This window comes from Scyliorhinus torazame, chromosome 4 (assembly GCF_047496885.1).
Source record: "Scyliorhinus torazame isolate Kashiwa2021f chromosome 4, sScyTor2.1, whole genome shotgun sequence".
Lineage (NCBI taxonomy): Eukaryota > Metazoa > Chordata > Chondrichthyes > Carcharhiniformes > Scyliorhinidae > Scyliorhinus > Scyliorhinus torazame.
In genome coordinates this window covers 165,524,973-165,546,334 of record NC_092710.1, presented here as the reverse complement: position 1 = coordinate 165,546,334, position 21,362 = coordinate 165,524,973, and the positions used below count along the sequence as shown (strand labels likewise).

At 50.0% G+C, this 21,362-nt stretch overlaps 1 protein-coding gene across 4 annotated transcripts in view; it reads right to left on the bottom strand.

The window, feature by feature from the left end:
• pla2g7 (phospholipase A2, group VII (platelet-activating factor acetylhydrolase, plasma)) overlaps positions 1–21,362 on the bottom strand; it is a 176,773-nt gene that overhangs the window by 47,591 nt on the left and 107,820 nt on the right. For all 4 annotated transcript variants that reach the window (XM_072498848.1, XM_072498844.1, XM_072498846.1 and 1 more), the window contains 2 exons: positions 14,111–14,279; positions 4,889–5,002 (listed from right to left, as the gene is read on the bottom strand). In XM_072498848.1, coding sequence (XP_072354949.1) covers positions 4,889–5,002; positions 14,111–14,279 — 283 coding nt within the window. The remainder of the gene's footprint in view (positions 1–4,888; positions 5,003–14,110; positions 14,280–21,362) is intronic.

The following is a 21,362-nucleotide window of genomic DNA, read 5'->3' as shown; positions in this document are numbered from 1 at the left end:
CTCCTCAATTTCCCGCCGACTATTTGGGAGCCTGGAGTACAATCGTATCAAAGTGATCTCTCCCATCTTATTTTTCAGTTCTACCCATGTAGACTCAGTGGGCGAACCCTCGGATCTATCCCTGCCCAATACTGCCGTGATAGTCTCCCTAATCAAAAACGCAAGTCCCCCTCCTCTCTTAACTCCTGTTCGATCTTTCCTATAGCATCTGCACCCTGGAACATTGAGCTGCCAGTCCTGCCTCTCCCTTAGTCATGTTTCAGTAATAGCTATAATATCCCAGTCCCATGTACCTATCCATGCCCTGAGTTCATCTGCCTTGCATTTAAATAAATGCAGTTTAATTCTAGACTTCCCATGCTCTTTGCCCTGCATTCTCAGACTATCTGTTCGGTCATGTTTTGTACACACTCCCGGTGTTTAATTTCTTAGCCTTACTGGACCCATTCACGGAGTTCTCCACAGTCTCTGTTCTCTGTATTGTGACTCTTTTTGACTTTGGTTTCTCTGCCTTTCACTGTTCCCCATACTGCCTTATGTTTCTGTCCTCACTTTAATGCCCTCTGTCATCCTGCATCGGTTCCCACCCCCCTACCACATTAGTTTAAACCCTCCCCAACAGCACTAGCACTCCCCATAGGACATTAGTTCCAGTCCTTTCCAGGTGCAGACCGTCCAGTTTATACTGTCCCCACCTCCCCCAGAACCGGTTCCAATGTGCCAGGAATTTGAATCCCTCCTCATTGCACTCTCAAGCCATGAATTAATCTTTATCATCCTGACATTCCTACTCTGACTAGCACGTGGCACTGGTAGCAATCCTGAGATTATTAGCTTTGAGGGCCTACTTTTTAGTTTAACTCCTAACTCCCTAAATTTAGCTTGTAGGACCATATCACATTTGTTTTTGACCTATATGCACCATGATAGCTGGCTGCTTACCCTCCCCCTCCAGAGTGTTCTGTAGCCGCTCTGAGACATCCTTGACTCTTGCACCAGCGAGGCAACATACCATCCTGGAGTATCTTTTGCATCCGCAGAAACACCTGTCTATTCCCCTTACCATTGAGTCCCCTATCACCATCGCTCTGCCACTCTTTTTCCTGCCCTTCTGTGCAGCAGAGCCAGCGACGGTGCCATGAACCTAACTTCTGCCACTTTCCCCTGGTGAGCCATCTCCCCCAACAGTATCCAAAAGGGTCTAACTGTTTTGGAGGGAGATGACCGCAGGGAACCCCTGCACTGCCTTCCTACTCTTCATCTGGTGGTCACCCATTTCCTATCTCCCTCAGTAATTTTTAACTGCAATATGACAAACTCACTGAACGTTCTATCCACAACTTCCTCAGCATCATGGATGTTCCAAAGTGATTCCATCTGCAAGCTCCAGAGCCATCAAGTGATTACCAGGAGCTGCAGTTGGACACACTTCTCACACGTGAAGGTGCCAGGGACACCAACAGAGAGGCGTCTGCCCCCTCCTGCCTAAGCCATGTATGTAACCTGCTGGATGTCCCCTTGAGTCTGACCTCTTCCCACCAACATCATTAATTGAGGCCAGGCGGGAAACTGCCCCTAAGTAGCATTGGGGAGTGGAGCTCTGGCCATCCAAGGAATCTTATGAGTATACACTGGTAGGGGACGGTAAAATCTTGTCACAACATGTGAGATACGTGTTAAAAAGAACTCACAGAGCATGCACATGAAAGAGCATGAGAGAATGTGTGCAAAAAAAGAAAGCCCGTGAAAACAATAGAATGAGAAATGAAAAACATCAGGGAGGAGGAGATCGAAGATAGAGAAAGCTTTTTGTGGCTTTTGAGGGGAGGGGAGGTTGTAGTATTTGAAGAGGCTTGGATAAAATAAAGATTAAAGAATTGGATGAAAAGGATAAGGTTCAGCTGCTCTGAAGGGATATTGATATACAAATTAGCTTAGCAGCAAGGTAAACAGAAATTTACTTAAGTGAAGTGGAGAACAATAGAGTACAGAATCAGGTGTTAAAACTATAGAAGGTGGGAGTTCAGAGTGGAGACATAAGAATGCATGTCGCTCTTGCATACTAAAAGCATGACATCCAAGAGGAGTTGTTTGGATAGGATAAGATGAAAAGGGATAAACGAAATATCAGTGGCAGGATTAGTTCCGTACTGCAGAGAGATGCAAAACTGATGAGCAAGTAAGATTGTAGCCATGCCCAGGTGGAAACAGATGTGTTCCCTAAAGCAGGCTTCTCGGCTGAGAAAACTGCTGTTTTGAAATCTATGCTGAACCAGAAGGTGGCTTCTTAAAATGATACAAATTTTGTGTGGTAACTATTTGCTGGATTTAGCTCGTAAAATAAATATTGATGGGATGTTGTTTTAGGTAAAGGATATTCTTGGAGCTGTGGACAGTAGATAGATGTGGAAAGGGGTTAATTTAAGTATATTGTGTATGGAGGCGTTACTGTAGTTAATTGTATTTTGTACAATTCTTTATACAAACACTTTTACTGTGTTTTACAGCTTAATAAACATTCTTCTCTTTGAATGATTACAAGACAAGGTCTAACGACCACGATGCACCGGAAAAGCAGCTTGCTGCGGTGTAGCATGTCCATTGAAAGCCGGGAGCCCCCGCTCCCGGGATTTACCCAGCTTGCAATGCTTCACGAGATTCAACGCAATCTCACGAGATGTTGCGGTCAATCCCGCCCATAATGGCTGCAATCGCTTTTTAGTAAATCTGCATATTAAAGCAATGATGTGCAGAATCCCGAGGTTCCTGAGGATTTGGAATTCATCTCCTTCATCTCGGAGACCTCCACCGAGCGACGTTCAGCACTGGTTCCCACAAACTGGGATCAGACAGAATGGCACTCGTGGGGGCTTCCTAGTAAGGTTTTTCTGTGAATTCCTGATTGGATTTATTGGTTGCAAAACAACTCCTGGTTTTGATCTCCCACACAAGTAAACATCTTCTGCACATCTACCTTTTCAAACACCTTCGCAATTATAAGTACCTTATTAGATCATCACTCAGTCTGCTTTCTGGAGGAAAGAGGTGCAAGCTTGTTCAGCCTTTCCGGATAGCCGTTTTATTTTTGTAATGTCTTAGGGCAACCCGTCTGCATGACCTTTGGGCAAGGTGATGACCTGACACTGCTGGTGCTACCTGGGTACCTTTGCAGTGCCACCTAGGTGTTAGCCTGGCACTGTAAAGGTGTCAGGCTGGCATTTTATGTACATGATCGGGTCAGGGGTGCCTCTTCGTAGGTAATAGGGGGGGGGGGGGGGGGGTTGCGGTGCCGGGGACCTTCCTATACTGCATTAGGGCTGCTGGGGAGGTCGGGATTATTTCTGGGGCCTCGGAGATCGGGAAGCCATTTAAAAATGGCTTCCCGATCTCTCTCCCCACTGTACAAAACGGGTCTATGTGCAGCCTCGGCCGTGCGTTCCTGATCATGTCTATTATTAATAGCCGTGTGTTTCTCAGCACTGCGAGTGCCAGGAAACACGCCACTAAACTTGCTCACGAGGGGACTTTGTTCCTTTTGGGATAATGCATCCTAGATTTTCCCTCACTGGTTTGCATCTATACCAAATTGCAAAATAACCAATGAAGAACTGGCATTCGCGGCTACCCTTCTGGGTTTTGTGGTGCCCTCACATCCAACGTCAGCGGGGTTCTGAACAAGTGCAGTTGTTTGGCAAGACCATTTACTGGATGTTATTGGCACGTTTAACAGAAAAACACAGAAAATATTGAGCAGAATAGTTCTAAATCTGCCTGTGCCAAAAATATTCAAAAATTCCAACAACGGAACACATACGATGTTCTGGCCAAGAGGAAATGTATCTGTTTGCTCCCTCATGAATATAATATATTTGACTAAAAGCAGAACCTATAAAAATCATCTGATGTGGGTATTGCTGCAGAGATTGGATATGATTTGTCATTCCTGGTTTCCCCAAGACATTACAAAAATAAAACCGCTATCGGGAAAGGCTGAACAGGCTTGCACCTCTTTCCTCCAGAAAGCAGACTGAGTGTTGATGTAATAAGGTTCTTAAAATTGTGAAGGTGTTTGAAAAGGTAGATGTGCAGAAGATGTTTACATTTGTGTGGGAGATCAAAACTAGGAGTTGTCTTGCCACCAAGAAATCCAATCAGGAATTCACGGAAAAACCTTACTCGGAGTGGTGAGATAGGTCTGGACACCTTTAGGCCTGACCAGCTGTGAGGGCTGGTTTAGCTCAGTTGGTTGGACAGCTGGTTCGTGATACAGGGAGAGGCCAACAGTACGGGTTCAATTCCCATATTGGCTAAAGTTATTCATGAAGGCCCTGCTCTCTTAACCTTGACCCAGGTGTGGTGATTCTCAGGTTAAACCACCACCAGTCAGCTCTCCCCCTCAAAGGAGAAAGCAGTCTATGGTCATCTTGGACTATGGCGATTTTACTGGCCGAGGAGAGCGAGTTTTCTTCCCCAAGAGGACATTAGTGAATCAGATAGGCCTGTAGCAAGATTTGTCCCTTTCGTTAGCGGTCTGAAAAAAAATAATTCAATATTCAAACTACCATGACACATTTGACCAAGTGCTCTCATTGTCAAGTCTGAGAACACGCACAAACAGACTCAAAAACAGCTTCTTTCCCGCTGTTACCTGACTCCTAAACGACCCTCTTATGGACTGACCTCATTAACACTACACCCCTGAATGCTTCACCCGATGCCAGTGTTATGTAGTTCCATTGTGTACCTTGTGTTGCGCTATTATGTATTTTCTTTTATTTCCTTTTCCTGTACTTAGAAAAAATACTTTTCACTGTACCTTGGTACATGTGACACTAAACAAAATCCAATCCAATCATTGTTATTAACCCATGCTAAAAGATGTCCATACCTTCATTTTGGTGAAATCAAATGTTAGTGGAAATACGTTGTGGACTGGTTTGCCCAAGTTTATATCCGTGAGCAGTTTCAAGGCCCTGATGCACTCTTCTGCTCTCTGATGGACCTGCAAAATTAAATTACAGCAACAAACTAATTAGAGAACATTAGCTACTTTTAAATGGTTTCAGAAAACTAAATATAATCAAGTAATATTTTTTCCACTTATAGAAAACCATGCCTAGATTTGGTGCAGTGATTGTTAAAAGGAATTGGTTAAATCTATTAATGAGAGGCAGTCACAGCTTTAATTTGAATGATTGCACCAGATGTGTTGTGTACACACATCTGCAACTACAGAGAGAAATGTAAATACCTTGCTTTTGCGGAAGATTTGAGAGATGCAAAATCTGATGATATAACTACTGCTGGTTGTTTTCCAGAATAACTCCAATTTCAGTAATAATATTGCATTAAAAAAGGAATGCTGGGGTGATGAATAGCCAGCATAGCCTAATTAGTTAGTTGCATTTTGGCAGGCATACCCAGATCTCCAAGCATGGGGCAGCACAGTTGCCAGCACTGTTGCTTCACAGCGCCAGGGACCAGAGTTCAATTCCCGGCTTGGGTCACTGTCTGTGTGGAGTCTGCACGTTCTCCCAGTGTCTCCGGATGCTCTGGTTTCCTCCCACAAGTCCCGAAAGACATGCTGTTATGTGAATTGGACATTCTGAATTCTCCCTCCATGTACCCGAACAGGCGCCGGAGTGTGGCGATTAGGGGATTTTCACAGTAACTTTATTGCAGTGTGATGTAAGCATACTTGTGATGCTAATAAAGATTATATTATGATTATTATTACTTCTTAGCCTACTTCTCTGCAATATGCACGAGTTTGGAATTTTTATAGGTGCAAGGATTTTTGTCATTGGTCCCACTTCACTCCCTTCCCCTAAATCTGGCAATTCCCTTGAACCGCCCGCATACTTTTAAATTTCACCGACACCAATGTTTTTAATCTCACCAGTATTGTGCATCCTGCATACAGCCAAACAGTCGACATTTTAACAATCAACTGACTGTGGAAAATTGTGTTTAGGTGTGCTTTGTAACACTTAACTATTCAGCAAAAATTGCATTGGTATTGGAAAATTTACCCTCATATCCATATTACATGATTGGGATTTTGTTTGCCTGGTAAATCTGATACAATATGATGTCAGACAAACATAGGGTTTTATTGTTGTCACATGATTACATGATGTTTACCTACAGAAACCAGTGTTAAGGCTTTGAGGCTACAAAACTTCATCCCTGTATTTTGAGGATGCTGAGATTATTAATATTTGTCCAGATCAAGCATTTTTTTCCCTTTTCAAAAAAATTAAAAAACAATATCATGGTGTGATCGAACCCCAAAAAATATCTCGAGTCTGTTCTGGGCGGCATTACGGCCATCTCCAACAGCACTCGGTTGCTATTTCAGTCCCCGGTAGGGAATGCTCCTCCCCCGAACCGCAGAGTCATTTCCTGCACTGAGGAACAGCGATCTTCTGTGCAGAAGGTGGTCGAGAAGCCATTATAAAATGGTGCCCCAATCTCTCTACCCGTCGATCCAACCCCCAGAACTCTCCAACTCCACTAAAAGGGGGTCCACAGGCTCCCGCACCTCACCTCACCTGGGTAGGGAACCCCCGGGCCCAATCTCCAGCATGGACAAAATGTCAGCCTGGCATCTTGGCACTGCCAGCCTGGTAGTGCCCCTGCCAGTGCTACCTTGGCACCCTGGCAGTGCCAGGCTGGTATCCTGGTAGCACTGTCAGGGTAACTGTGCCAAGGTGGCACCAGAAGTGCCAGGATGCTATCCTGCCCAGAGGCCAACAATCGGGGACCTCAGATCATCTGGAGACCTCTCCCTACCCCCTCAAGTGCTCTTCTGCTAAATGGCGCCTGTGGGGGGGGGGGGGGTCTCTTCAGCAAGGCAGGCAGATGCAGGGTGGCATCTGAACTCACTTAACCGTGCAAGATCTGGTTACATATTGCGACCTCGCAAGGCATAACGGCTGTTGGGAATCTCGGGGAGGCCTCTCCCGGATCTACCGGCCGCGTCCTACACCGATTCTGGTGGGCCGCAGCTGGTCAATTGCGCCCCAGATCTATGGTTCTTTAGCCATTTCTATTGGTTGTTCAGACTAAAGAGATGCATGGATACTCAGCTTTCATACTGCAGATGAAAGTCCAAACCTGAAGCATTTGGCAAAATACTATTTCACTCCCAGAGTCAGCACTAAGTCAGTGAGATATTTTGCAATGTATGTTTTTTAAAAATACTTGTTCATCCTTCTGGATATTATTTATATGTAAATGAATCAAATTAGTTATTTGAGTTTGTCCTATTCTGGTTTGGCATGTATTAGTTTCCACCATCTGGTAGATTTAAGGCCAGATAGAATGGTTCATAAATTCCAGTATACAGATTACCAGAATTAAGGTTAATTGTAATCCCTAGACTTCCGGTTGCGGCTATGCGGAGCTAAGTCGCACGTTCGGCAGCTCCCGACAGAAACAGACTTTTGGGCTCTTTTTAGGGCCCCCAGCGGCATTTGTTCGACGGTTCCCAGTGTGGGAAGGTGATAGTAACATTTCCCCGGCACTGTATAGATTGGACCAGGAGTGGAGCGGTGAAAAAAGTAGTTTTGGAGCAGCGAAAAGTGCGAGGGAGGAAAACCAAGATGGCGGCGGGTGGAGACCAGGCAGCGTGGGCGCAGGAACAGCAGGAGTTTCTCCAGCGCTGCTTCAGGGAATTGAAGTCAGAGCTGTTGGAGCCGATGAAGGCTTCGATAGACAAGCTGCTCGAGACCCAGTAGGCCCAAGGGGCGGCGATCCGGGAGGTGCGGCAAAAGGCCTCGGAGAACGAGGAAGAGATCTTGGGTCTGGCGGTGAAGGTAGAGGCGCACGAGGCAATGCACAAGAAATGGCAGGAGAAGTTCAAGGACATGGCAAACCGGTCGAGGATTCTGGGTCTCCTGGAGGAAGTGGAAGGGTCGGATGTTGGAGCATACGTGGTCACGATGCTGAACACGTTGATGGGCGCGGGGGCCTTCCCAGGGCCCCTGGAGCTGGAGGGGGCCCACCGAGTCCTGGCGAGGAGGCCCAAGCCCAATGAGCCGCCGCGGGCGGTGCTGGTGCGGTACCACCGCTTCGTGGATAGGGAGTGTGTCCTAAGGTGGGCAAAGAAGGAGCGGAGCAGCAGGTGGGAGAATGCAGAGATCCGGATATACCAGGACTGGAGCGCAGAGGTGGCCAAGAAGAGGGCCGGGTACAATCGGGCTAAGGCAGCTCTGCATCGGAAGGGGGTGAAATTTGGAATGTTGCAGCTGGTGCGACTGTGGGTCACTTTCAAGGACTGGCACCATTACTTTGAGATGCCGGAGGAGGCGTGGACCTTTATCCAGGCCGAAAGGTTGGACTTGGATTGACGGTCTGTTGCGAGGGGATGTTGAAAGGGGATTGATGTGATTGTTGTGTTTTGGCCGGCGGGGGGGGGGGGGGGGGGGGGGGGTGTTCTGTTCTTTTGGGGGGGGGTTTGGGTGCTGGGTGGGGTTGGGTGAATTGGTTCGTAGTGGGGGTTTGGTGAGAGTGTGGGCATCGGTGGTTGGAAGAGGGGGCCCCATTGGGGGCGGGAGGGGGGGGGGGGGGGGGAAAGAGGGGTGGGGGAGCTGGGGTCAGGCCGCGAAAGGGAGCTGCGCCTGAGGGGGTGGGGCCGGCTGGTGGAAAGCACATTTTTTCCCCCCCGCGCTAGGAAAGGAAGGGGGCGGGGTCAGAGGGGAAGGGTGGTGCTGGAGAGGAGCGCCCGCTGATGGACAGGAGGGGGGGGGGTCGATGGAGTGGCGGGAGCGGCCGGGGTCAGCTGACTTACGGGAGTGCTATGGGGGGAGCAATGCAGCTTGGGGGGGGGGGGGGGGGGGGGGGGAACAGGGTTGCTGCGGCATTATCAAAGGGGAGCTGGAGCCTGAAGAGAGAGTCGGGGCGGGGGTCTGCCGCTGGGGGGAACGGAGAGTGCGGGAGGCGTGGGCACGCGGCTGGCCTAGAAAGGGAGATGGCTAATCGGCAGGAGGGGGTGCGGTCGGGTAGCCCCCTGATCCGGCTGATAACTTGCAATGTGAGAGGCCTGAACGGGCCGGTCAAGATGGCCCGTTTGTTTGCACACCTGAAGGGACTGAAGGCAGATGTGGTCATGCTCCAGGAGACGCATTTGAGGGTAGCAGACCAGGTTAGGCTGAGAAATGGGTGGGTAGGGCAGGTTTTCCACTCGGGGTTTGATGCAAAGAATCGAGGGGTGGTGATTTTGGTGGGGAAGCGGGTGTAGTTTGAGGCGCTGAACATCGTGGCAGACAATGGAGGTAGGTATGTGATGGTGAGCGGTAAGCTGCAGGGGGGTGCGGGTGGTCTTGGTGATGTGTATGCCCCGAATTGGGACGATGCCGGATTTATGCGGCGCATGTTGGGCCGGATTCCGGACCTGGAGGCAGGGAGCTTGATAATAAGCGGGGGGGGGGGGGGGGGAAAGAGAACACTTCAATACGGTATTGGATCCAGCATTGAACCACTCTAGATCCAGGACGGGTAAGAGGCCGCTGGCGGCCAAGTGTTGAGGGGGTTTATGGACCAGATGGGAGGAGTGGACCCATGGAGGTTTGTTAGGCTGGGAGACAGGGAATTCTCTATCTTCTCCCACGTCCATAAAGCCTACTGCCGGATTTACTTTTTCGTTTTGAGCAGGGCGCTGATCCCGAGGATGGAGGACACGGAGTATTCGGCCATAGCCATCTCAAACCAAGCCCTACATTGGGTGGAGCTCGAGCTAGGGGAGGAGAGGGACCAGCGCCAGCTGTGGCGCCTGGAGGTGGGTTTGCTGGCGGATGAGGAGGTGAGCGGGCGGATCCGGGGGTGCATTGAAAGATACCTAGAGGTGAACGATAATGGGGAGGTGCAGGTAGGGGTGGTCTGGGAGGCGCTGAAGGCGGTGATTAGGGGAGAGCTAATCTCCACGAGGGCCCACAAGGAGGGGAAGGAGCGGAGAGAGAGGGAGAGGTTGGTGGAGGAGATTTTAAGGGTAGATAGAAGGTATGCAGAGGTCCCCAAGGAGGGACTACTCAAGGAGCGACGAAGCCTCCAGGCCGAGTTTGACCTGTTGACTACCAAGGCAGCGGAGGTGCAGTGGAGGAAGGCGCAAGGGGCGGTGTATGAATACGGGGAGAAGGCTAGCCGGATGCTGGCACACCAGCTGCGGAAGCGGCAGGCGGTGAAGGAGATTGGGGGAGTTAGGGATAAAGGGGGGAACACGGTGCGGAGTGCGATGGGAATAAATGGGGTATTTAGAGACTTCTATGAGGAGCTGTATAGGTCTGAGCCCCCGACGGAGGAGGGGGAGATGCGTCGTTTTCTGGACCGGCTGAGGTTCCAGAGGGTAGAGGAGGGGCAGGTGGCGGGGCTTGGGGCACTGGTAGGGCTGGAGGAGCTGACTAAGGGGCTGGGGAGTATGCAGGCGGGGAAGGCACCGGGGCCAGATGGGTCCCGGTGGAATTTTACAGGAAGTATATGGACCTGTTGGGCCCACTACTAGTGAGGACTTTCAATGAGGCGAGGGGGGGGGGGGCCTTCCCCCGACGATGTCCAGGGCGCTTTACAGTGTGGGTCGTATAGGCCAATCTCTCTCCTCAACGTGGACGCGAAACTGTTAGCGAAGGTGTTGGCTACCAGAATAGAGGACTGTGTTCCGGGGGTGATCCACGAGGGCCAGACGGGTTTCATGAAGGGAAGGCAGCTAAACACCAATCTGCGGAGGCTCCTAAATGTAATCATGATGCCTGCAGTGGAGGGGGAAGTGGAGATAGTGGCGGCTATGGATGCGGAGAAGGCCTTCGATAGTGGAGTGGGGGTACCTGTGGGAAGTGTTGCAGAGGTTCGGGTTCGGGGTTCGTTAGTTGGGTTAGGTTACTGTACGAAGCCCCGGTGGAGTGTGTGGCCACAAATCGGAGGAGGTCGGAATACTTTCGGCTGTACCGGGGGACGAGGCAGGGGTGTCCCCTATCCCCCCTGCTATTTGCGTTGGCAATTGAACCTTTGGCGATGGCTTTGAGGGAGTCCAGGAACTGGCGGGGGCTGGTGCGGGGGGGGGGGGGGGGGGAGAAAGAGGAGGAACACCGGGTATCACTGTATGCAGACGACCTGTTACTGTATGTGGCGGACCCGGTGGGGGGGGGGGGGGGGGGGGGGGATGCCGGAGGTGATGCGAATCCTCAGGGAGTTTGGAGACTTTTCCAGGTACAAGCTCAACTCGGGGAAGAGTGAGCTATTTGTGGTACACCCAGGGGACCAGGGAAGGGGGACAGACGAGCTTCCACTGAAGAGGGCGGAAAGGAGTTTTCGGTACCTAGGGATCCAGGTGGCCAGGAGCTGGGGGGCCCTACACGAGCCCAACTTGACAAGGCTGGTGGAGTAGATGGAGGAGGAGTTTAAAAGGTGGGATATGCTGCCCCTCTCCCTGGCGGGTAGGGTACAGTTGGTGAAGATGACAGTGCTTCCGAGGTTCCTTTTTATATTCCAGTGCCTCCCCATCCTGATCCCCAAGACCTTTTTTAAGCGGGTCAGCAGGAGCATCAGAGGGTTTGTATGGGCGAAAAAGACCCCGAGGGTGAGAAGGGTGTTTCTGGAACAGAGCAGGGACAGAGGAGGGTTAGCGTTGCCTAATCTGTATGGGTACTACTGGGTTGCCAATGTGGCGATGATACGCAAGTGGGTAATGGAGGGGGAGGGCCGGCATGGAAGAGGCTGGAGATGGCGTCCTGTGTGGGCACGGGCCTGAGCACCGGTGACGGCACCGCTGCCGCTCCCGCCTACAAGGTACACCACAAGTCCAGTGGTGGCGGCGACCCTCAAGATTTGGGGGCAGTGGAGACGCCACATGGGGGAGGCAGAGGCTTCGGTGTGGTCCCCGATCCGAGAGAACCATCGGTTTGTCCCGGGGAGAATGGATGGGGGGTTCCTGAGTTGGCACAGGGCAGGTATTAGAAGGATGGGGGACCTGTTTATAGATGGGACGTTTGAGGAAAAATTTGGGCTCCCCCCTGGAAATGCCTTCAGGTACATGCAGGTAAGGGCGTTTGTAAGACGGCAGGTGAGGGAATTTCCGCTGCTGCCAGCACGTAGGATCCAGGATAGGGTGCTCTCGGGGGTGTGGGTTGGAGAAGGCAAGGTCTCGGCGATCTACCAGGAGATGCAGGAGGAGGAGGAGGCCTCGGTGGAGGAGCTGAAAGGTAAATGGGAGGGGGAGCTGGGGGAGGAGATAGACGAGGGTACGTGCGCAGACGTCCTGGGTAGGGCAAATTCTTCCTCCTCTTGCGCCAGGCTTAGCCTGATACAATTTAAGGTTCTGCACAGGGCGCACATGACGGGGGCAAGGCTGAGTCGGTTTTTTGGAGTGGAGAACAGGTGTGTGAGGTGTTCGGGCAGCCCAGCAAACCATGCCCACATGTTCTGGGCATGCCTAGCGCTGGATGGGTTCTGGAGGGGTGTTGCGAGGACGGTGTCTAAGGTGGTAAACACCCGGGTTAAGCCGAGTTGCGGGCTCGCACTATTTGGGGTATCGGACGAGCCAAGAGTGCAGGAGGCAAAAGAGGCCGGTATTCTGGCCTTTGTGTCCCTGGTAGCCCGGCGGAGGATTCTGCTACAGTGGAAGGATGCGAGGCCCCCAAGCGTGGAAGCCTGGATCAGCGACATGGCAGGGTTCATTAAATTGGAGAGGGTAATATTTGCCTTAAGAGGATCTGTGCAAGAGTTCTTCAGGCGGTGGCAACCGTTCCTAGACTTTCTAACGGAGCATTAGGAGGTGGTCAGCAGCAGCAGCAACCCAGGGAGTATGGGGGGGGGGTACTTTGTGTTTACTACTGTGTTTATCATAGTTTAATGGGGTGCTTGTATATTGGGGGAATATGTGACATAGCTATTAGATGTTTATTTAGGTGTTCTTTGTTTTTTCTTATTTCTGTAAGGGGGGGGGTTTGTTCAAAATATGTAAAAAATTTTAATGAATATATTTTTTTTTTAGAAATTGTAATCCCTAGTCTAAATTCTCTCTCAAAGGGCACAAAGCAAACAGAATATATTTTAAGGGATGGTTAGAGGTCTGAATTAAAATGTTTCAAAATTATTGAGTTTAAACACCCATGAAGTGGAAACCTTTATTTAAAAATAATAAGTTGTAGTGCTTTGGGTCTCCATGTTATTGTGTATTATTAGGTGGATTTTATGGAGCCCACAAGAGTGGGAAATGTGAGGCGTGACTTAATTAAGCGGGATGCAAAATTTCAATTTTCTGATGACAGGTTGACATGCAAAGATGCAGCGCATCGAGCATTACCCGGCCTGTGGTGGGTTCATATTTGTAGTACATTTTCAGGCCATGCATGCTCATTAGTTACAACTTAAAAAATGATACCCTATGTTCAAAGTGGACAAGAATCATGAGACATTCAGTTCACGGTTATTTGAAAGTGAAGTGCACAAGTCAGCTTTGTTCAATTGAGGGTAAGGTCAGCGGTTTTCCAGTTTTAGCTCTGTGGCATAAGGGAGGAGAGTTGAAAATGGACCCTTGCATTGAGGCTCGGGACCAGCAAAGGGGAGTCAGTGGTGAGGATATGGTTTCTGGAATGGGGTGGGAAGAAGTGAGAAAGCCCTCGCATTCTGGTAATGGCAGAAACAGTCTGTCAAGGTAATAAAATGAGGGGCTTAAAGGGTGGCATCAGGACTGTCCAAATGTGTGTCCATTTCAGGGTGTTGGTTGGCCAAGTCCTTACATGGCATTGAGTTGACCTACAACATTTCAAGTAACCACACTAACAGTGCACTCAAGTCTCATGTTAATATCAATGTTGGGCAGTAAAATTGTTGCTATGGTGGCAGAGCTGTCCGGCCTTTCATCGGCTGTCTTTAGTTGTACTATTGTCAGCTGATGGCGATTTCACCAATGGAAAGCTCTCCCACCGCTAAATCGAACATATTTTGCATGCATGTCTCCGCCACTTGGAATTTTAATTATAATTGGGTGGGAAAAGAGGGTAAACAGAAGTGGTGCATAGTTACGGTTACGATGCTAGGAATAAAATCCCAGCCGCTGTCCCCACAACAGAAGTAATTTACTCCAGTAAGCAGGAACAAATTCATATTGCCTTACCTGCACATTCCGGAATGGGAATTCTTGTTCTCCCTCTTTATGTGGTTTATAGTAAAGCCATTTCTGCTGCAACTGATCGAAAGGGAGTGCTGGGCTGGTGCATTTTCCTACTTCATTGACGGTTTTAGTTTTTTCTTCAAAGTAGTAGGTTGCTGAAGCTGATCCATCCCTGAAAATGAACAAAAGATAATGGTTTAAGAAATTTGATTCTTAATTTGATTTCATATATTCAAATTGAATTTTTGATTCAGTCGATGAAAAGTTCAGCCTTGATCTTATTTGAACCGCGGAATAGGCTTGAAAGCCTACATGGCCTAATTCTTTCGCTCTTACGATATCCCAATTTGGCCTTGAGTTTCTAAAACTTAATGACTCAGCTTCCCATAGTAACTTTCACAGACTATTAGACTCCCAAGTCCCAGTTTTATAACCAGCTATATAAACAGTGGGTACAAGGTCCATCGATTCACATTGCCATGGAGATAGGCTTTGATCCAGGCGTTTAAATAATAATTTAGAGAATGAGCATCACTGGTTAAGCCAGCATTTCTTGCCCATCCCTAGTTTCAGAAGGTGCTGGTGAGTTGCCTTCTTAAACCGCTGCATTCCTTGAGGTGTAGGTACACCCAGATGGCTGTTAGGGAGGGAGTTCCAGGATTAAGTTCCGGGATTGTGACGCAGCGACAGTGAAGCAATGCCGATATATTGCGAAGTTGGGATGGTGAGCAACTTGAGGGGGCACCTCCAGGTGGTGGTGTTCCCAGGTAACTACTGCTCTTGTCCTTTTAGATGGTAGTAGTCGTGGATTTGGAAGGTGCTGTCTAAGGAACCTTGGTGAGTTCCTGCAGTGCATCTTGTAGATGGTACACACGGCTGCCACTGTTTGTCAGAGGTGGAGGGATTGAATGTTTGTGGAAGGGGGAGCAATCAAACGGGCTTTGTCCTGGACGGTGTTGAGCTTTGAGTGTTGTTGGAGCTGCACTCATCCAGGTAAGTGGAGAGTATTCCATTCCACTCCTGACTTGTGCCTTGTACAAGAGTCAATAGGAAGGAAGCCTTTGCAGGATTGGCTTGCACACTTTCCTAAAATGTCACTGAACCTCACAGATGTGGTCACTTTGTGAGAATGAGAGAGACACGGAAAAGAGGCAGATAAGAAAATGCAGGCCATGTCAATTGCCACATGAAAAGCAGATGGAATCTTGCACATTGAAGAGACTGACCTCAAGTAAACTGGAAAAAAAAATCACCTAGTTACGTTAGAGGGAAGAATCTTTAATTTGTCCCACACTGTGAAAGTCAGTTCTGGGATTAGGAGCTGGAAAAGGAAAAGAAAGGAAGCAAGCCAGTGAAAGTTAGTCACTTTGGACTTATTTCTGGAAAATGAAGTGTCCACTCAAAGACCATGGGGCGGGATTCTCCGACCCTCCGCGCCAAAATCGCACTCAGCCTGGGGGTGGAGAATTACCTAAAATAGGCTCCAACGCCGGCACTTGATTCTCGGGCGACCGGAGAATTACCGCAACGCCGGTTGGGGGCCGTTGAAAGCGATTCTCCGCACTCGACAGGCCGAGTGTTCTGGCTGCGGTGGGGAGTCCTGGTGGGGAGGCGGGGGGGTTCCAACTCCGGGGAGGGCCTCCACGGTGGCCAGGCCCACGATCGGTGGCTACTGATCGGTGGGCGCGTTCATTCCGGGGGGGGGGGGCTATGTTCCTCCGCACCAGGCCCCTGTAGGGCTCTGCCATGTTGCGCGGGGTGTGACACAAAGACGGCTGCCACGCGCGCGCGGACCCGCGGCCGGCTGCCATACGCATGCATGGCTGCAACTGCAGGGCCCCGCCGGCAGCGGAGCTGAAGACGGAGAATCACCCCGGACTTTCTAGGAAAAAGTCAGGAGTGATTCCAGCCCGTTTTCCGGCGGGTGTCAGGACTTAGTCCCCAGAAGGGAGAATCCCAGCCCAAGACAGTGTAAAGTATAAATGTTGTTATAACCTGCCTGCTTACCACTGGCTGGGGACTAATGGCAATCCCACAATCCTTTGGGAGTATGAGCTTCCCCAATGAGGGGGGCGGAGAAATCATAAGCAGATTCCCTGCATAAATAAAGCTGGCCAGTTTGGAACCGGCTAGAGGAGAATGAGCAGCAAGGAGTTGCTGCTGCTATGTTATTGTAAATAAATGTTATTTCGTTCCATCCTTCAACTCGGCTGGATTCTTTGTGGCCCTCACAAAACTGGCGACGAGGGTTAAAGTGAATAGCTGTCTACACTGCTGAAGCCACCTCCCTGGATTTTTGTTGGATACAGGTTGGAAGTTGTTTTCTATTACACCATGCCTCTGTATGAATGTTTGGATCTTTTTGACGCTGCGCTGGAAAGCTGGAACCAGTACGCACAACAGTTACTATTTCCGGGCAAACAACATCACCAAAAAAGTGTATGGCTGCCACTTCACTATCATGACTGATCATAAGCCTCTGCTGGAACTTTTCCGAGAGGATAAACCAATACCGCCCATTGCTTCCGCACGGATACAGCGCTGGGCTTTGTTGCTCGCTGCCTGCGAATAGTCTCTGGAGCACAAACCAGAAACCCAGATAGCAAATGCCGACGCACTGAGCCGGTTGCCTTTATCGACTGGCCCCATGTCGACCCCCATGACCGGTGAGGTGGTTGCAACCCTAAATTTTATGGACACCTTGCCTGTCATGGCATCACAGATCCGTGAGTGGACCCAGACGGAGCCAGTCCTGTCAAAGGTTCGGCACATAGTCCTGTATGGTGGGCAGCATAGACAGCTCCCAGGCGAGTTGCGGGCATTTTCCTCCAAGCTGTCAGAATTTAGCGTGGAAGATGGCATCCTCTTGTGGGGGATGCGTGTGATTGTCCCGGAAAAAGGACAGGAGCTGATACTAAGAGACTTGCACAACGGGATCTAGGTGTGATCAAAATGAAAATGTTGGCCCGGAGTTACGTCTGGTGGCCAGGCCTCGACACCGACATTGAGAAGGTGGCCCAAAACTGCTCCATTTGCCAGGGGCATCAGAAGCTTCCACTGGCTGCGCCCCTACATCACTGGAAATGGCCAGGGCGGCCTTGGGTGCACTTGCATGCAGATTTGCCGGCCCTTTTCAAGGATCCATGTTCCTTCTATTAATCGATGCCCAGTCTAAATGTTTAGAGGTGCATAAGATGGTAGGCACAACGTCCTGTGCAACAATCGAGAAGATGCGTTTGTCTTTCAGTACGCATGGCCTCCCCGAGGTGCTGGTCACGGACAACTGCACTCCGTTCACAAGTGAGGAGTTTGCGAGGTTCATGAAGATGAACGGCATACGCCATATCCGCACTGCCCCATACCACCGGGCTTCAAATGGGTTGGCGGAGCGCGCAGTGCAGACATTCAAACGATGGACATGAGACTGGCTCGTTTTTTGTTTTGATATAGGACCACCCCACATGCAGTGACTGGGGTAGCTCCCGCGGAACTCCTAATGGGCCGGAGACTTCGCATCCGCCTTAGCATGGTTTTCACGGACATTGGCACAAACGTGCGCCGCATACAAGAACGGCATGGTCTTTCTCGGCATTGGTCGATTCGGCAGTTTGCGCCCAGTGACCCAGTGTTCGTTCGGAATTTTGCTGGTGATGCCCAGTGCGTCCCTGGCATAATCTTTCACAAAATCTCTTACCAGGTGCAAGCCCAGGGTCATCTCCAGCGCAAGCATGTAGACCACGTTCGGTCCAGAAGACCATCCCTTCCAAAGATTCCCCGCCCCCGGAGCTCATTTCTACAGCCACAGAGACCAGACACAGTGGAAAGTATTCCTCACAATCTTCCTCTGGTGCCTCACGCGAAGCCTGCGCAGGTCGTTGCAGAACCGCGTGGAAATAGAGACGCCGAGATGATATGGCAGCGGACTCCAACTGCGAGATGGAGACACAGGAGCCTCAGAGGGGTAATCCTCGGGCCCACGGGCCGTGGATGTACAACCGTTACACTGTTCATCACGGAAGCGCCGTTCTCCGTCTCGTTACGTGCCGCCAATCCAGCGCCTCGTGCAAATGGTGTCCGGCCTGCGGCAAAATGAGTCCGACGCCCTCCTTCGCCAGGGTCTTCGGTGGATTCCTTGGATTTTGGGGGATTGGGGGGGGGGGGGGGGGAGGGGGGAGGATGAGGATGTTATAACCTGCCTGTTTACCACTGGCTGGGGACTAATGGCAATCCCACAATCCTTTGGGAGTATGAGCTTCCCCAATGAGGGGGGGCGGAGAAATCATTAGCAGATTCCCTGCAAAAATAAAGCTGGCCAGTTTGGAACCGGCTAGAGGAGAGTGAGCAGCAAGGAGTTGCTGCTGCTGTTGTATATTTATGTTATTGTAAATAAATGTTATTTCTTTCTATCCTTCAACTCGTGCTGGATTCTTCGTGGCCCTCACAACAAATGTGGAGGCAGATTTGTTTTTGTAAATTCAAGAAATAAATGGGGGATATTTTCTGTCGTTTCGAGTATAGGTTGTCTACTGAATTGTGTTCAAGCTGACTACTGAATGGTATTTAGATAATGTTACTTTCAGTTGTTTAATGACAGTAAAAGTCTTAGACTCAAAATGGGAGAATTCTGCCTAAGGGCATGATCTACCAGCCATTACTCTACACAAGTCACGCAAGGCTTCAGGATCAGGAACCAGCTCCCAATAGGTGGGATCAAGCCTACTTACCTGGTATTCAACTGCCTCAGGAGTCCGCGAGGACCACAGCTGGGCCTTGTTCAGTACTGTTCCACAGAAACATGGACAAGTAGAATGGCACTGGGGGGAGGGGGGGGGCGGTGCAGGGTGGCCCCATGATGCTCTACCTGGAACATGGTCACCTTGGCACTGCCTGGCTGGCACCTTGGCAGTACAAGGGTGCCTGGGTTGTCAGGATGGCACTGCCATGGGTCAGGGCCCGAGGGGGTCATGTCCATGAAAGAGGGTGGAGTTTGGGGGGGGGGGGGGTTGATTGTAAAAGGTGGGGGGGGGGGGGGGGATGCAGGGCAGGTACGGAGTGGCTTCCAGGAGGTTGAGACAGGGGTGATGGGTGGGCCTCCCCCCAGGAACTTCATAACAGGGTGACCTCACTTGGGGAGGTGTGGGGGACTTCCCTTTGAGATTGGGGCACCGTTTCAAAATGGTGGCCCGATCTCAGAGTTCAGCACCTGTGTGATGAAAAGTGACTAGTGTTGTTTCATAGCGGCAGAACCGTGGGAAACTCCCAACAAAACCTGCCACAAATGACACTTGGAAACGGTTCCACAAAACCGTGCCCAAAATGTGGTGGCAGGTTGCTCCAGCAGTGCCTGATCTCCCAATTCTGTGAATGGAACCTTATTCATTTATGCAGAGGAGAGTTCCCCTCTGACTCTTCTGGTGAACCAGCAGCTGATTCGTCCACCTACCCTCCGCTGATGGGGTCAAAGGTCCCGGTGTCAGATTTAAATACCATTCCAGGACATTATCACTCTCTCCAGCCCACCTGTCTTCACCAGACCACGCAGGGTGTCAGCAATCCAGAGGCAAAAGGCTAGCAGCCTCAAGAATAAATCAGTTCCTTTAATCAACCACCCTCCCCCTGGAGCCCAAGCCCCACTTGGACTTCACCGCATCAGGAGTCTTCATCCATCTCCTTTGTTTGTGAGCTTTACATGCCATCTAGTCAGGGTCCAACTTCCCTCCCCCAAGTCGTCCTTCTGCCTTCCATTGTTTGTCTTCTTTATCCACCTACTTGCCCCTCTGCCTGAGCCCTCACACTTGCGTCATCCCCCCTCCACATTGTTGCACACCCGCTCTTCTTTCTCCCCTCCCCCCCCACCTACCCACACACACACACAATGTCTTAGTTAGGTTACAACCACAGCCTCACCTCTTGACTCCAACCCCCAGTTGAACTTCACACACATTTGTTGCGGTTGCCGCATGTGTCCCACAGAATAGTCCTGTCCAGATAAACATAGCTGTGAGCCACTAGGGAGCAAAGAAAACCCTACACTCCCCAACCACAGGCGCAGTACTGGTTGGAGACAGTGACACAGGAGGATCCAAGGGCCCAACAGCACGGTGCTGGCCATGAAGACCAGCTCGGCATGGGGATGGGGCAGGAGGTCTGCCCCGGCAGTGTGTTGCACAGTGCATCAGGAGCAATGCAGCACTTTGGCAGGAAGTTGTCGCACCCAACCCAAAGTCTTTGGCGAATGGATTACGATCTTGTGCATGCCACTCATTAGCAATCGGGTTTGATGCCAACGTATGTGCCTGCTGGCGCGATGCAAAACTGAAATGCCCAACAGGATGCTGGCACGCAGCTGTTTTAATGAGCAATCATGAGATGTAAATGGGGTTTGCGCCACCTGCCAGCGGGAGAATTGCAATGTGATTTTATGTCAGTGGGTTTCTGACATTTTGGCGTCCGCTGTGGGTAGGTTAGCAGGATTGCACCTGTAAAATCTTGTTATGTCACCCTTCCAGTCAGCCACCGAGAATTTGAATTTCTTACTAAAGTTATTGGTCTTTATGAGGATTATAAATAAAGGCAACAAACAAATCACTAAGTACAAATACACATCGCTTCATAAAATACCTTGATGAATTGAGAATAAGAAAAATTAAGCTAAAATTAAGCTCGAGTTAACATCAGTTGGTTAGTTAATATTATCAGATTCATCATAGTGACAGTATTCGGAAAAGTTGGTAGAAAGTTACCTGTGCCTTGCTGAGCATTTGCTTATGGTAATAAAAAAACCCTACATGCATCTAGTGATGGAATATTGCAGCTCTTTTTTGGAAGGGGGTAAGAAAAGTATTTTTTGCTCCTGGTCTCATGACAAACAAGTAGAATTGATCAGAGCAAAACTATGAAGGTATTAAATAAGCAGCAAGGTTCTGATCAAAGGTATAGGCCAATTTATAATGCTTTAAATCAAACGTTTAAATTCATTCAAGGAACATGAGCTGGGATTTTCCAGCCGCCTGTGGTATGACTTCCAGAGGTGGAGGCAGCTTGCAAATGCCGGCAGGATCGTCTGGTCCTGCTGAAGTCTATGGCGATTTGTATGGCTCGCCCGCCCTGCCGCTGTTGGAACCCGCCGCAGCGGCTGCGTTCAGTGGGACCAGAAGATCCTGCCAGCGGGAAGGACTAGAAAATCCCACGCAACGGGTTGCTGCTCTAATTTAAAATGAATGAAACATCTGAGGAAGTTTTACACAAGGCTTCT